Source organism: Rhinopithecus roxellana, chromosome 1 (genome assembly GCF_007565055.1).
Source record: "Rhinopithecus roxellana isolate Shanxi Qingling chromosome 1, ASM756505v1, whole genome shotgun sequence".
Taxonomy (NCBI): Eukaryota; Metazoa; Chordata; class Mammalia; order Primates; family Cercopithecidae; genus Rhinopithecus; species Rhinopithecus roxellana.
In genome coordinates this window covers 110,763,205-110,779,628 of record NC_044549.1, presented here as the reverse complement: position 1 = coordinate 110,779,628, position 16,424 = coordinate 110,763,205, and the positions used below count along the sequence as shown (strand labels likewise).

Here is a 16,424-nt window from a genome sequence, read left to right as displayed (position 1 = left end):
AGGACTTAGCCATGGAAATAAAAGTAAATAGTGAGAATAAAGCTATATAATTAATTAATATTTATTCCAGATATATGACCTACTTGAGAACATATAGTGTAGCTTTTCACTAAAGGACAAATGCTTTAAAGAATAATTTATAACTCAAAAATAATTATATTATTGTTATAGAACTATTGGCACCATATGGTGATAATAGTGATTTTGTCTAAAATATTTGCTGGTAATATATCTAAAGTTGTATGCTATCCAGCTATTTCAATTTTCACATATATTTAGGAATAATGTAGAGCACTAAAACCAGAAAATACTCAAGTAATTTGAATCCAGTTAGTCATGCTTGTAAATTTGCAGATTCTTAAATAATTTTCCTATTTGGTAAATCACTGAAAAAATGATAAAACAGTAACATTTTATTTTGATAACTTTTTGTTATTTAGTCAAAACCTCGACTTCCATTTTTGAAATTATTAAGAAATTTAAATGATTAGCATCCATGGAAACAATTAAATATGTTTTACTATTTTAAAGTAGCTGTAATGTCAGAATTTGAATGGCAATATCACCAAAGATTCAGAGTTTTATGCTTCTATTTTATCTAAATAAAACTAATAATTTTACTTTTAGCTTTTAATTAAAAAAAGAACTAGTACTCTTTTTTGATCTAATTCTATTTTACACATTTAACTTTCTCGTTTATAACATATTTAGATGTAAAGAAACTTGTGAAAACTAAAATATTTTCAATAGTTTTAATAAATGCATAATATATATAATGCACTTACTTCCAAGCAGCTCCACCTGCTGGTGTATAATTATCAGGTCTAACTGTAAAGGATGACATAAAGGAAATAAAGTATTACATCACATAGTAAACCTTTGGAGATACTACTATTACCCTATTTACTACGTTGCATAAAATTAGGTGATTTTCATGCTTTCTATTAGGAAAACAGTTGAAAATATCTCACATTTTATAATGCAAAAGAATGTAACTTTTATTTTTATTGTTTAAGTAAAAATTTAGAAGAACCCTGAAAATTCCAAGGCAGCATTGAGCAAGAATAAGAATAGGAACGGAGCTGGGCGCAGTTCCTATATTTACTCCAGAAGTAAATCCAGTACTTCTGGAGGTCAAGGTAGGCAGATTGCTTGAGCCCAGGAGTTCGAGACCATCCTGGGCAAAATGGCAAACCTCTGTCTTTACAAAAAATACAAAAATTAGCTGACTGTGGTGGTGTGCGCCTCTAGTCCCAGCTACACTGGAGAGGCGGAGATGGGAGCATCGTTTGATCCTGGGAGTTGCGGTTGCGGTGAACCAAGAGCCCAGTACACTCCAGCCTGGTCCCCAGAGGGAAACTCTGTCTCAATTTAAAAAAAAAAAAAAAAAAAGGAGGCTGAGACAGAACTACACGTTAACTGCGATAATTAGAAAATTAGAGTTGATCTTGAAAACAAGAGTTTGTGAAGATTTTTAAACAATCTCTGAATTATAATGTTTAAGATGTTTTATAATTCACTTTTTTTTAAAATACAGGAAACAACACAATAATGATTTGAATGCCTGGTCTCTCCTCTTAACCTCTGCCTACCTCTACTATCACTCTGTCAAACCGCAACTCATTTCTTTCAGTGATGGAATATACTTGTTAAACCTGAAAGGTTATTGTATATATTTTTCTCTCACTCACACTCTCCTATGGACTAAAAATAAAAATGAGTTCCTGCGGATGCCAACAAAATACCTATCTAAGTCAAATAAATGTTATGGCACTAAATACATTACAAAATTTGACTTATGTAATTAAAAATAACGTTAATTTACAGAGATAAAGTATCCACAGATAATTGAGAAATGACTATTAAATTAAAAAGTCTGCAATGCAAATTGTTTCTTAAAGGAAATATGAAAGTTCTGTTCTTATAAAGAAATTTATTTGTGCTTATTTTATTTTTATTTTTATTTTTTGAACAGAGTTCAGCTTTGTGGCCCAGGCTAGAGTGCAGTGGCACGATCTTGGCTCACTGCAACCTCCACCTCCTGGGTTCAAGCAATTCTCATGCCTCAGCCACCTGAGCAGTTGGAATTGCAGGTGCTCGCCACCATGCTTGGGTAATTTTCGTATTTTTAGTAGAGACACAGGGTTTTGCCGTGTTGGCCAGGCTGGTCTCAAACTCCTGACCTCAAGTGATCCACCCACCTCAGCCTCTCAAAGTGCTGGCATTACAGGTATGAGTCACTGTGTCTGGCCTATTTGTGTTTATTTTCAATGTGATATTCAGTACTTGAAGATCCAGTAATGCAAAAGCATGAACATTTAATATGCTGCTGATCATTGTATTTTCTAATGCTTCATTTTTCATTCCACCTTAAAATTTTCTTGCCCATATTCTCCCTTCGCATTAATAAACTCACCAGTAACTTTTAAACTAACCAGTCATTGCTAAAATTTGGTATTGATTGGACATTACAATCTCAGAACATTTGAAGCTACGTGATTTCCCTCATTCTCTTTGTATGTCCTAAGGTGAAGGTAAAACTAATATCATTTTCTCTATTTAAATCTTATTATTGATAAAATAATATGTGTGGCCACATTTTTAAGATTCACAAAAAATATTTTTCCAAAAATAATTTATGATCGAAGATATTCTAAAACCTAAATTAACAATAATGACAAAGCTTTTTATCAGAAAAAAAAATACTTGACCAAGTCTTTAGTAATGTACTGCATTAGTTCTGTTATCTTCTGAGGAAAATGGAGTGGTAAGCCTGAACAAGGATGTACATTATTATTTAGCAGTTGATCTATGCACAAGTAACTTAGAAATGGAGATCTGTGTGGTCAAGAATAAAGTGGGAGTTTAGGTAATTTGAATACTGATGTCGTGAATCAAGTTTTAGTGTTGAAATTTAGAAACTATTAATTGAAATCCACCTGACAATGAAAAAGAAGTAGTACCTCTCTAATATCCAACAATAGTAGCTTTTTAAATTGAATAACTACCATAAGGTAGTCACTGTGCTAGATGTTTAGACAGTGTCTGATTTAATCCTCACAAAAACTCGGAGAGATAAATATTAATTTTAAATGTGAGGAAACAAGCCCACAGAGATTAAATAATTTGCCCACAATCACAGAACTTGTAAATGGCCATCAATTCTGCCATGCATTCTATTCTGTTTCTATACTGACATCACTACGCTAAATTTAAGGGAAATAAATCTTAAGTGACAATATGAAACTTGAATACCTTTCATATTTTCTTTACTTTTAGACCCTCCCCACCCTCTGTAATAACATTTGATTTGCTTTCTCTGTGAAAAAATCTCCTGGCTTTGAGGGAGTTGTTTTTGGTTGTTCTTGTTGTTTTCTTTAAATAGCACATAGCCACTTATAAACCATGGCCCAAAGGTGCATTTTTCATTCTTTTTCTATTGATTGATAGACTAGGAATTTTGAAAACTTTAAACAGATTGAATTATACATTTAGGTGTTATGGCAAGTAAAACTTAACTCCTTCAGTATCAAAGCTGTAGAAATGAAAATACAATGAGAGGGTTAGATGTATGGCTTAAGAATTAATTTTCTTAAAAAATCAAGTTGACAGGTATCAATGATTCCATTTGATATACGTATTTCAAAATAAATTGGATATTTATATGTTTTGTAGACTACCTCATTACTCTTACATATAGGTGACTAAATTGTAATAATTATTCTTTGGCACTTTGACACTATACAATAAAATATTATTGACTGTATGAACATGTAAATCTAATCTGTAATGAATCTATCAATTTTATTCTTAGATTTAATATACATTATATAGCTAAACACTCATATATGTATATTTTAAAATTGTTTATGGAAACAAGATTCTCAACAGTAATTGGATGGACTTGATTAAAAGAGAATAATGTTAAAATATTTTATTTAAATTTTTTAATTTAGAAAGATATTTATTGTATATTTCCTGTTTATTCATTGATTAATGTACTATTTCCAAACCTTCATTATTTTATTTGATTTTTGTGACTTTTAGAGAAAACGTATCATCTAAAAATTCATTCTGTATTGTGCCTCTTCCAGACTCATGGCATAACACTTTTGAAATGCTCATTCATGGTTTTATATGTGCACAGCTTTAAAGTAAATAAAATAAGTGTTCTTTTAGTATAAAGTGAGGAAATTATCTTTCTCTTTAGAAGTAGAATATTCAACAATTGGTGGCATATTTTTCTTTTCTTGGAACGATTAACAAAGGTATATTTTTGGAAAATTTATTCCATTTTAGAACCAAAGCCAATGGGTTCATATCTCTACTTATTGAATGTAACAAAAATGTATTCATGTCAAGCATCTGGCTCCGGGTGTGTCATCATTCATGAATGGAAGAAGAATATGTGATGACCATATGTGATCATCAAACCTCAGCCCTCTGGCACTGGTATATCACTTTTATACTTGGCAAAACCTTGTCTGACAACATTCCCAAACAGCTTGCAGCAGTTAATCAACTCTAGTCAGCTATTACAGCTGATCCTTTCTGCAGATGGAAGATGGTAGGTTCACGTTTCCAGCTCTTTTACATATCTCCCTGAGCTCTCCAGTCTCTAAAGTACATTTGTCTGCCAGTGGGTTTCTGGAGAAGGCATCCGCAATTATAAACATTTTACCAGGAACATATGCTGCATTCAGCTTACACCCTATCAGGCATAACAGAAATCTCTTGTACCTTAAGGGAATTAACACAGATATTTGATTTTGATAAAGGAGATAGACTTTATAGTTTGAAAGAATGTCAAACAAGCTGAAAATTGCAGCAGATGTGCTGACATCTCAATATTAGTGTAATTGTACTTCTAATCTTTTTTAGGATAAAATACAAAAGCAACAATAATATACATACACGAATAGCAATAGCTATTTATATGTCATAAAATTCAGATTGTGATATTTTGATTGATTTATTATAAGGTTTGAATCCTGCCTACTCTACAATGACTGGAACAGTGACTATATCCAATAGCAATATGCTCTTTTAAGCAAATTGGCCTGGAGATGCAGTGGTATCAGCAGACAATGCTCACTTTATAACTGCTTTCTCTTGGATTTGTGTCCTCCTTTTGAGATTCAGTGGAAGACATTGAGCTCTCAGCTCATTGCTGAAGTCTCTTTCAAGTACTTTGATCCTTAAGAACCTCTCTCTCCTCTATCCACCTGAACAAATTACAATAGTGTGCTTATCAATCATTTGTATATAGGCATGCACTTTGCATTAACTTTTTTTTTTTTTTTTTTTTTTTTGTCTTGCCATTTAGGTTGCAGAACTTTTGGGTGACAGGGGCTAGGTTTCATGCTTTTTATATGTCTCGAGTATAGCAAGCACTCGACAAATATTATTTATTTAAATAGCTGTAGGTGACTAGATACATTAGAAAATTTCTTTTCTTTTCTTTTTTTTTTGTTTGTTTTTTTTTCCAAGTCAGAGTCTCACTCTATCACCCAATCTGGAGTGCAATGGTGTGATCACAGCTCACTGCAGCCTTGACCTTCCTGGGCTCAGGTGATCCTCCCACCTCAGCATCCTGAGTAGCTGGGACCACATGCAAATGTCACCATGCCCTGCTAATTTTTGTAGAGATGGGGTTTTATCATGTTGCCCAGCCTGGTCTGGAACTCCTGGCTTATCCACATGCCTTGGGCTCCCAAAATGCTGGGATTACAGGCATGAACCACCATTCCTGGCATATTAGACAATTTCTTGAGGAAAAATTTGCTGACACCTTGATCAATGAACAAGTGGATAAACATGCTAAACAGCTCCATCAAAAATATTTAGTCTCATCATTCTGTCAAATAAATAAGGAAGATAAAAGTAGTAATAAGACACACTTTTAAAAATAGTATAAATAAAATTAATATTTTACAATTTTATGATTTATAATGCTTCTTTCACTTCAGTAAATTATTGGTTAAAGTCTTTCAACCTTGATTGAAAAGTCAGAAAGAAAGTTTGTATTAATTTTAAGGGTAGAACATATCTGTAGGAATAGAAAGATAAAAACACCTGGCTTAAATATTCTAGACCAGGAGGGAGACTGACTGTTGGCAGGAAACTGCTTGGCAAAGGGAGACTCAGCTGCCATGCTTGGTTCCCTGGATTGGAAGATGAGGCAGGAAGGCTTTGGTCTGGGTCTGGAGCTCCAGGAAGAAAACTAGGCAGACCTCTTCTTTGGTTCTGGGCATCTGCAAGAGAATGGAAATCCCAATCCATATTTAAATTTAGGCCATTTTATTTAGTCCGTCTTAAAATATTTGTTACTTCTTGATTGATAGGATAGTTTATCTCCTGCCTCTCATTTTAATGCCCTTTTCCTTATTTTCACTACTCACTACCATTACCACTTGTCCCCTAAGTTAGAAAAAATGAAATGCAGAAGACTTCTGGTAGTAGTTGTGAGAAAAAGTTGAATTTAGCCAAAATAAATGACTTTAGAAAAAATATGCATATGTGTATATGTGTGTGTATATATATAATTACTTGCATATATATATACACTTACTGCATATATATTTATATGCATATGTAAATTATATATTATATAAATATACAAAGCAAAATGTGGAGAGTAATTATTCGTTACTTTATACATATAAAAATTATATATTATATAAACATATATAAGTCTATACATATAAATTGATGTTACTTGAATATATATGCAGTAATATATGTCTATATTTATATATACTTATTTTTATATATTTATATTTATATAAGTCTATATATAACCAATAATAGTTTGAAGCTATGTATCCTTTTGTAGCTCACCCAATATTACAAAATATAAAAGATATCAGAACCAAATAATTATATAAAGTTTGACTAAAATTTTTAGAGAAGATACCTGTTTTCTAAATTATTGCCAGGTAAATATGTTACAATTTAATCGTCTTTTATTTTGAAATTTGGGGGTTTATTATTTACTTTGCATTGCTCTGTGTAATTTTATGTATAACCTCTAATAAAGTAGTATATGCAAAGAACTTTTTGTTTAAAAATATAAATGATAGCTTTTCTATGATTTTTTTCTTCTCACATAACTACCATTTGGATATCTCTCTCATTAGATATCATTTTTTTCAAAGAATATCAGTATTTTGACTTCTCATGTTTAGTAATCAATAAAGTGTTAGAGCTTTCACAAGTGCATTCAGTTAGTTTATCCACATTATGCTGTTTTAGATTGGGTATAGATGTGAAGCAAGGTTTGTGACAGGTATTTTCAAATATAAGAAGGGCCATTACGAAGACAAGCAACTCAGATTGTCCTAAAGACATATAAAAGATAAAGGCAAGGAAATTGCTTCTGCATTGACAACAAGTAGGAAATTTATAACAGCTACACAAAGATTTGAATAAGTATTCTTATTACTCACATACCAAAATTGAAGTGGAATCTATATAATTAGCAGCAAATTGCAATGTTCGCACTTCAGCAATGACTCTCAGATTCATGAAGGTTTGTATGTGTGTGTGGGGGAGGGGTGGGGAAGAAATATCTTTATCTTTTAAATCTGTGAAAAATAAATTCTAAAAATGAATTTGGGTTTCCTTTGGTGGTAGTAAATTTCTCATCATTAAGAAAACTCAAGCATATTCTGAATTCATTCATTCATTCATTTTATTTATTCATGAAGTAAATTCATTCATTTATTTATTTAACCTTAAGGTTATTAGAATAAACTGAGTTTATTATTATTAGTGTAGGGCCATTCGGTTTGTACTGGTCTGTGATATATAGAATGTAGACATGCTTTATGGTTAGGGTCAAATGGAATAACTTGTCAAATGGCCCCACTAAAATACAGCCTCCTACTGATAATACTACAGCAGTTTGGTTTCCACAAGGAGCCCCATGCTGAACTTCTCATACATCTGGGACAGATACAAAGGATATAGGCTTTAGACCTCCCCTTGCTCTTGAGAATGTCTCCTCAATGGGATCCTAAGAAGTAAACCCAGAGAAAGACTATGTAACACTATGTCAGATTTGGGAGAAGAGCTAATGGCCATTAATATAGCAATAATGACTCAAAAATATTAAAAGGTAATAAACAATAAACATTTTTCCTTTAGCATTAGTGCAAAATGTACCATTATCACTTTCAGAAAAACATAGAGGCAAAATTATGATCTAGGGAAAACTAGCTCACAATGATAAAATCCAGAATAGTGGTCCATCTTGGGAAAAGGAGGATGCATGGCTATTGGCTAGAAAGAGAACTTTATAGAATCTAGAAATATCTGTATGTTGATCTTGGTGGTGGTCATGAGTGTGTCCTTATTTTAAAAATCATGGAGCCTAGGTTTTGTGCTCTTTATGTCCTTCACTGCACATGGTATCTCTCAATTAAAAATCATGTGTAGGGATCAATTTCTAACAATAGCTGGTATAAGATTGTTATTTTCTCTCTCACTGTAAACTTAATTGTTAAAGGGATGCACAGATTACCCCAATTTTATCTTGTAAATTGTGTTTGCTATAACAAAATGCAGTAGGTTATGGAGGGTTTGGCAAGTCGCTCTACATTCCCACCCAGGCTTGGAGGGCCTTAGACTTCACAGCAGGTCCAGGGGCATTAATGTACTTGAGGCTCAGAGGATATCATGTCCAAAATCTTTGTTTAGGAGTAGAGTATGGGTGAGTCTCTGCCTGAGACTGTTGAGAGACATCAGTATTCTGAGCTCACCTGCTGCTTCTTCTGGGATTTTAGTTCACATTGAAGTAACCTTTGGAGACAGCTCTTGCTCAGTTCAGATCACCCTGTTTGAGAGCAACTTGCTCTTAAATTGTGTTAATTTATACCGAGTCAGGGGGTTCCAGATCACATAAATGTCTCTTCAGTTCTAATGGCACCCAGCATTTAGACTGTCTTTTGGTTTAGTAGTGCTAATTGATCTGCCTATGAAATGTGTGAAATGTACAATTAGTCTGCGTTCGCTGGGAAAATGGGAATTGCCAATATAGGTACTGGGCAAGAAAACATTATGTTATAAATTACGTCTTTATATACAGTTGAAGAAAACTATCCACAAAAGTATTTTACTTAGATAATGGTGATAATTTGACTTGTCCTCTTAAACCAGGTATCTAATTTACAAGAAAGCTTCGTTGTCACTTATATTCTCCTAGGTAGTATGAAGTCTCTAATAGGTGTTTTATCCACTCCATGTATTAAAGATTTTGAGCCGGTTGCAGAAGGAGGGCCAGTTTTCCACCTGAAGTTTTGCTTCTGAGTTTAGACTTGGGTCTTTATCATTATGGGACATCACTGCTTCCTGGTAGATTAATCATATTTTGACATAATATTACTTTCCAGTCACAAGTTTCTTCAAAGACTCAGACCACCAGATGAAGAAGGAACTCCTTTGAATTTCTTACTGGCTTTGAATTTCTATCTACTCTTTTAAAAATGTATAACCAGCTTATAAATATTTTATACACTCTGCAACTCTTTACCTTGCAGGCTACAGTATTGCTGTAACTCTTATTTTATAAAGTGACAAAGTATTTTGGACTAAATGTTAGTGTCAGTCTTAAATGAAAGGAAATATTTGTCAAGGTTTTTTGTTTGTCTTCAGACAGAAAAAATGATGAGACATATATCAAATTCACGATTTTGCGATTTCACATCTATATTTTACAATTTGTGTGAGCTTTCCCAGTGATTCTGAGAGACCGAGGGACTGGTCTACATTAAAGATTGATAAAAATGGAAAGATTATCTCATTTGTTTCATATTAAACAGTGTCCAAAAGTATGTTTTGATAAAGGAAGAAAGTAAGCATACGTATTTATTTGAATGGATCACTAATTTAGGATACCACAAACTGATGGGCCCTATTATCCTATTTGTAATTAATTTTAAAGGTTTTCACCAATTATACTAATCATAATTCTTCATGCTAAAACTTTTAATTATAGCTTAGGCTTTAATGGTTCATTCTGACAATGAAAGGAGAGCACATTATAATTTTATTTTTTATACAGTTTCACAAGTGTTTTTAGTGAGATTGCAGCTTACTTTAAAAACAACTACATCTCTTGTCTTTTGAGAATTTCTTTAAAGTAAGATAACAGTTACCATATTTTTGCAGTTTTAGGAATTTGAGAAAAAACTCATCAGTCCTACTCCCAAAAGTCTGCTAAGTGATCTGCGTGCTTAAAGTAGGTATTTTCTGTTTGTTTTCTATCTTTAATTTACCATAAGGAAATTTCAAGATATTTTTGCTTTATAATTCAGAAATACTTATTTCTAGCCAATCAAATTTAAGAACCAATAATAACACCTGTCAGATTCTTTATAATAAATGGTTATATCACATAATTTGAATAACAAATGGAAAATTAAAACTTAGAGAGTGTTACTGGATTGTTTGTAACTCAAAGGATAAATGGGATGGATGATGTGATGGATATCCTATTCCCCTTTATGTCCTATTTCACATTGCCTGCTTGTATCAAAATATCTCATGTATCCCATAGGTATATACACCTACTATGTACCCACATAAATTTTTAAAATTTTAATTTTTAAAAAATTATTAAATTATACTTTAACACTTTCTGACTTATGTGTGAAAAGTTTTCTTCAAATCCTTTTAAACTTAAAACATCACCCTGTCCTTGTGTTTAGCATTAAAAGTTCCCATTCTAAACTTTGCCATGCAGCTTTTCTTATTAATTCACTATGTTTGTATTCATGATACCTAAAACATCGTTTACATCTGAACTTTTACAGTCTGTCAGATAAAGTGTTTTTCAATTTAACTCAACATGCTCCTGGGAGTTAGGATTTTAAAATCACAATATTCAAAAGTGACAAATGACAGCTTTTAAGATACCAATCTAACTGGTTGTAACACATCCACAATTGTTTATTTTTAGTCATAATATATGAAAAAAATTATTAGTTGGTTATATTTACTCTTACCTTTAGAGGCCATGAAGATGTCTGAGTCACTTCTTCAAAGGCTGCCAGGTTGGAAAACAAAGGCTTTTCTTGTTGCAGCAAGGAGAGAAAACGCAGCATGCATAAAACTTCAGAAGGTGTTTGTCTACCTCTTGTCGGCTTACATATAACAGAGGAAGGGAGTCCCTTGCTGTTTCTAGACTTCCGGATTTTATCAGTTTGGACAACAGAGTGAGATGAAACTGTCACAAAAGTAAACACTGTTCAGAAACCATCATATAACTTTGGTGGCTGAAGGAACAATTTAAAAATAATAAAAATCAGAAAGGAAAGCACACAACAACTCATTTTAAGTGTCTTTTTTTTTTTTTACCAAGTTGTTTTTATATTTCTTAGAATATACACGTTTGCATTCAGCCTTATATCAGAAATATCCTGTATTTCTTAATTTCTAGAAGTCTCCATTCCAGATTCTGTGATAAAACCTCCTATCATGTAAATTTTTGACAGTCCTTAATACAATTCTTTACATGTTGAAAATGTTTGAACATTATTATTCATATTTTTCTTTTGGCTTTATCTCCATCCCTTCAACTCAAAACAAACAAGAAGAGGATATATTCCCTACAATTATAAAAATACATCTTTATTTTCATTTTTAATTGAATTTGATTAATCAGAGGCATTGGAATATACAAACCTTGAATAACCTTGCAAAGCAAATCAAAATTTAGATGATATTTAACTGCATTGAATTCTAAGGAAAGAAAACAAATGCTGTAACCTTGACTAGACAGCTTGTATTTCTAAATGCAGCTGCCCAGGTGACCATGCAGATTTTGCTCACCAAGTCAACTGCCCTAGATGGTATGATTCACAAAGGTTGAACATGCAGGGTATATTGCGTTATCAGCAATAGTGTCTATTTCTAAAAATAGTTAGGAGACTTCAGAGACTTAAAATGGGTGTTGTGAGACTTCAGAAGGTATACCTGGTGATGAAAAATTATAAGTCAATCTCACAGTTTGCACACTGCCAAAAGTGTGAATTTTCCTTATTTGACAAAGAGGAGTGGTTTTGTTGTTGTTGTTGTTTTCTTAGTTTTTGGAGTTGAAAAAAGCTACCATTATTTAAGTTGTCGTTTGGCAGAAAAGATGTGTAAATATGATTAGTATTTTTAAATTAAACTGTATGTTTCCTAAGTTTTTTTAATGTTTGTCATGAGCATTTGGAAAAACGTTAATACAAAAAATTAAGTTATTAACACTATCAAATAAGATGTTTTGAAATATGGTCATAATTCACCAGTTAACTTTGACTGCTCTACACAGCAAAAATTTTGGAATAAAGATAAAAATCTAAGTGATTTAAACATATTTGTGAACTCTCCAAGGACAACCATATATGACATGGGCATATGATGACATAGGCATATGACTGACTGATGGGATCTTTTAATATTTAATCTGCAGTGTAGGCTTTTCAGATCATCTAACCTGGTAATGCTACTGGTGAGGTATAGCCAAAGCCTCTTTCTTCCCTTATGCACTCTCCCTGTCTTGCCAAAGACAATACCAATAGTGTATTTTTTTCTTTTTAAAGGCTCAGTGTTTGCAACCTGAGATCTCCCTTCCTTCATTCCTCTCTTTTTCTCAACTTTTCTCAAGGAGAGGCTCACAAACTCTGTTTAATAGGACTCTCACATGTTTCAAGTGTTCTAACACTGTGTGTTCACGCAGCTGAGAAATACTGCTCCACAAGGTGGCCTATCTCCTGTTGCCATTGCTGCTACCATTCAACTTCACCTTCATAGTACTCAGTGCTCTTCTCCAAACACCTGTTGCCTTCCCAGAAGAACCAGGGCAACCATTTTTTACTCAAGATGGTCACACCATCCTTTTGGCTCTGTGCCATGAAGCCCTTGACCTTTTCAAGAAGTATCAGTTCCACTTTGCCACCAGCCTGCGGTTTTTCTGGCCCCCTCACTTGATGGCAACCCAGGGTAGCATGACTAACAGACAGTACGCAAGGCTTGAGATCACATCGAGGGCATTGCTGTAAGAAACAGGAAACTTGAACACGAATGTCAGAAACCATAGGGTCAATGGGCTTTGCCTCTTCCCAGGAAACTCCTTATTGGTCATCGCTGTCTCCTGAGCCACTGGTCTGCTGCTCTGCTGTATGGGCTTGCTCACTTACTCAGGATGATCTGCCTTTCTGGTCCTGTCCCTCCTGAAACAAGAGGAGCCTCTGATATCCCCCCTTCTCTTCAGTTTCAGCCAAAAGGAAATGGAAACAAACTTCACCATAATTCTTGCACAATTACCTTCTGCCCATAGATTATTTTCAGGACATATCACAGCTGTTTCTAAAGAGCTGTCCATTCAGTATTCCAGTGATGTTCATAACTTTACTCTTTATTTAGTGTTTAGTATTTGACTTACATTTTAATGTCTGAAAGATGCATCAAAATGCTTTCTCTCAGCACAAGGTGAGAGAAATGTCAATTAAATCTATGTAGTGACAGAAAAGAAATGTCTGTTATGAATCAAAACAAAGACTAATATTCTCTAGAATGGAAAATGGAGTAAGATATAATCTTACAGGTCTGGGGCAAAACCAAGGACAGGGATGAACTGGCTTTAGAAATACTTTACTGGACTTACAGTTATTATGCCTCTAACTTTACTATAAAGTGTATATATCTTAAAAATTATATACATATATACGTATACAAACATACATACATGCAAATATATGGAGTGAGAGATAATTATTTGTTTTTTGAGTTACATAAATATTATTTTAGGTATAATTCTAAAAAAATTTTATTCACTTAAGATTATATCTTTTAAAAATTCATATTAATACATAAAATTACATTTATTTTAAACCACTGCATGTTATTTCATTTTATAAATATAATGAACATAATTTTTGGCCATTGCCTTTTTAATGGACATTTAAATTGTTTCCATTATGTAAAACAATTATTCTTATGCACATTTGTAGCAGTCTGTTGAAGGCATATATTCAGAAATAAAATTTCTGGTTTACGGGGTAGGAAGAGCTTCATTTTTACCAGATAGCACTGAATTGTTCTTAAAGTACTTGTGCCAGTTTACATTCCTAACATTAGTGGATAAGAGTTCCTACTGCCACATGTCAGTTCCCATACTGGTTTGGTCAGTGTAGTAGAGGATTAAGTAGGGGTCTTTCATTTATGAGAAGGCAGCATTCAGAGGTCTTGATTACATTATAATCTGGGTAACAAAAACACTTTGTGTTTTTTTCGTCTTTTCTTATACTGCATCATATAAGAATAATAGCACATGTTGTGAATAATTTGTTATAAAAGTGACTGTAGAGGTGGGGAATGGTGTGTAAATTAGCTACACTTCAGTGATAAATAACTCCTTTCATTCAGTGATGCTACTGGCATGATCTGCTAAAATATGAATCCACATAAGAATTCAACCAGGCAGCACCTAAGGCATGCATTTCTATGCTTAAGTCTTATCATTCCTGTATTTATAATTTTCTGTAGTAAAATTCATTGTGGAGCAAGACAGTGTATGTGTAAATAAAAAATAATAGAAATAAAACAATTATGGGAGTAAATACTATAAATAGTTTTTCCAGAGTCATATGATTTATAACTACCATATTAAATATGAAACACCAGTTTCTTAATGTAAATTGGATGTTTCTGTTCTGGGAATGTGCTTTTCTATTAGCCAGTTATTCACCCTTTGTAAATCTCCTATCAATGTGTATTTTTTAGTATCTGATTTAAACCTGCCCTTTTTATTCAGTGCCTCATTCATTTATTCATTCAGCAAACATTTACTAACTTTTTACCATGTACATGACATTGTGGAGCATACTGATGTTTAATGATGTGAACTCCACTCTGGGGAATATGTACTCTAGTGAAGTATCATAATACAAAGATGCAATATTGCAATTTTTTTTTATTTTTTTAAATTGTAAGTTAGTTACTACCTCCAGAAAATAAAATGATATAACTCATCCTCCCTAAAAAGCAAATGAAATTGAATGAGTAATGTATCATTCAAATGAGAAATTCATTGTTTCATACATATGTGTCAGATTTTTCCTTAATCTGTTACTTTAAAACAGGAAAGTAATAAGTATTAAGATATTCTTTCTTACATAATGAGGATAATAAACTGTATCACCCTTCTTAGCTTCTGATAAGAGATAATTTTTTAATTCCCTCTTTTTCTGCCTACCTAAAATTATATTGACCCAATATCCATTCTTTAGAATGAAAGAAAAAGAATCCTGGATACATGGTAGAATCTGTCTGAAACTAAGAAAAAGATAATTCTGGAGCAGATATATCTAGGTCTCCATGCACCAAGGTAACATGGAAAAAACTTTTAATTTGGAGTCCTGTGCACAGACACAACATGGGACAAATGATATTTCATTATCAGTAGATTATAAAGTCCAAGGCAGAAGCAAAAGTTTCGTCTATAGAAGTTCTTTTTAAATGTTCAACCTTATACATTTTCTTGGAGCAAGACTAGTGCCTTTGTCTTCTGGCATTTGCATGATTTGTTACCCACAATATGAACTTTTAATAGTTCATGATGAGACTTTCCTCTAAAGAGTCTAGAAAGAAGAGCAAATATTCTGAGAGGTTCTTGCATGTAAACATTCTAGGCTATGTTACAAGACAACGAGATGGAAATTGCAAGCAGAAAACTGCCTTCTACAGAGTCGTGAAATAGCAGCGACTATTTATCTAGATATTCTTCAGAGTGTATGTTTATGTATGTGTCTGAGAGAGAGAGATGAAGAGAGGGAGGAAGGAGAGAAGAGAAGAATTTGGAGCTACTAGGTAGATGAAGGGAAGAATTAAGAAGACATTAACAATTTTCAGAGACCCCAATTCTTTCCACCAAGAATTGCTTTACTGTTTTTAAAATCTCTTTATTTCTACCATTATTTAAATTATATTTACCTTTGCCTTCGTTCTTGTGTTTTGCTCAATGTAGTCACTTTGTCTTCCCAACATCTGTCTGCATCTTCAGATATCACCAAAATACTGCAATGTGCCCTTTGGTAGCTGCAGCCGACAGCCCAGCAGTGCTCTGCATACAACTGCCTTCATTGACAGCAGCCATATCATGCACAGCCAGTGGAGCTGCAATTCAGTGCCAGCAAGTGTATATAAATTGTTTCTGCAGCACATTTTCTTTGCATTTCCAGCAATGAAACTAAGTTTCTCTGAGGTTGGATCCTCCAAGAGCAAAGTTTTCAAGAAATTGAGATAATTATTGTATTAAATATACATTAAATATATAGGCAAAACACATTAGAGTTAATTTATGCTTAATAGTTCATGTTTAGTGTTTACTTCTGGTGCTATTTATAGGCTAAATCACTGAGAAAATGTTACTGCATTTG

At 33.0% G+C, this 16,424-nt stretch overlaps 1 protein-coding gene across 1 annotated transcript in view; it reads right to left on the bottom strand.

Moving 5' to 3' along the window:
* The window catches only part of PLSCR5 (phospholipid scramblase family member 5), a 28,981-nt gene extending 17,941 nt beyond the window's left edge, over positions 1-11,040 (bottom strand). Inside the window, exons 1-3 of the mRNA XM_010363387.2 lie at positions 11,007-11,040; positions 6,112-6,254; positions 786-828 (exon numbers count right to left, since the gene is read on the bottom strand). Coding sequence (XP_010361689.1) covers positions 786-828; positions 6,112-6,254; positions 11,007-11,019 — 199 coding nt within the window. The 5' untranslated portion in view covers positions 11,020-11,040. The remainder of the gene's footprint in view (positions 1-785; positions 829-6,111; positions 6,255-11,006) is intronic.
* Positions 11,041-16,424: the final 5,384 nt, after the last annotated feature.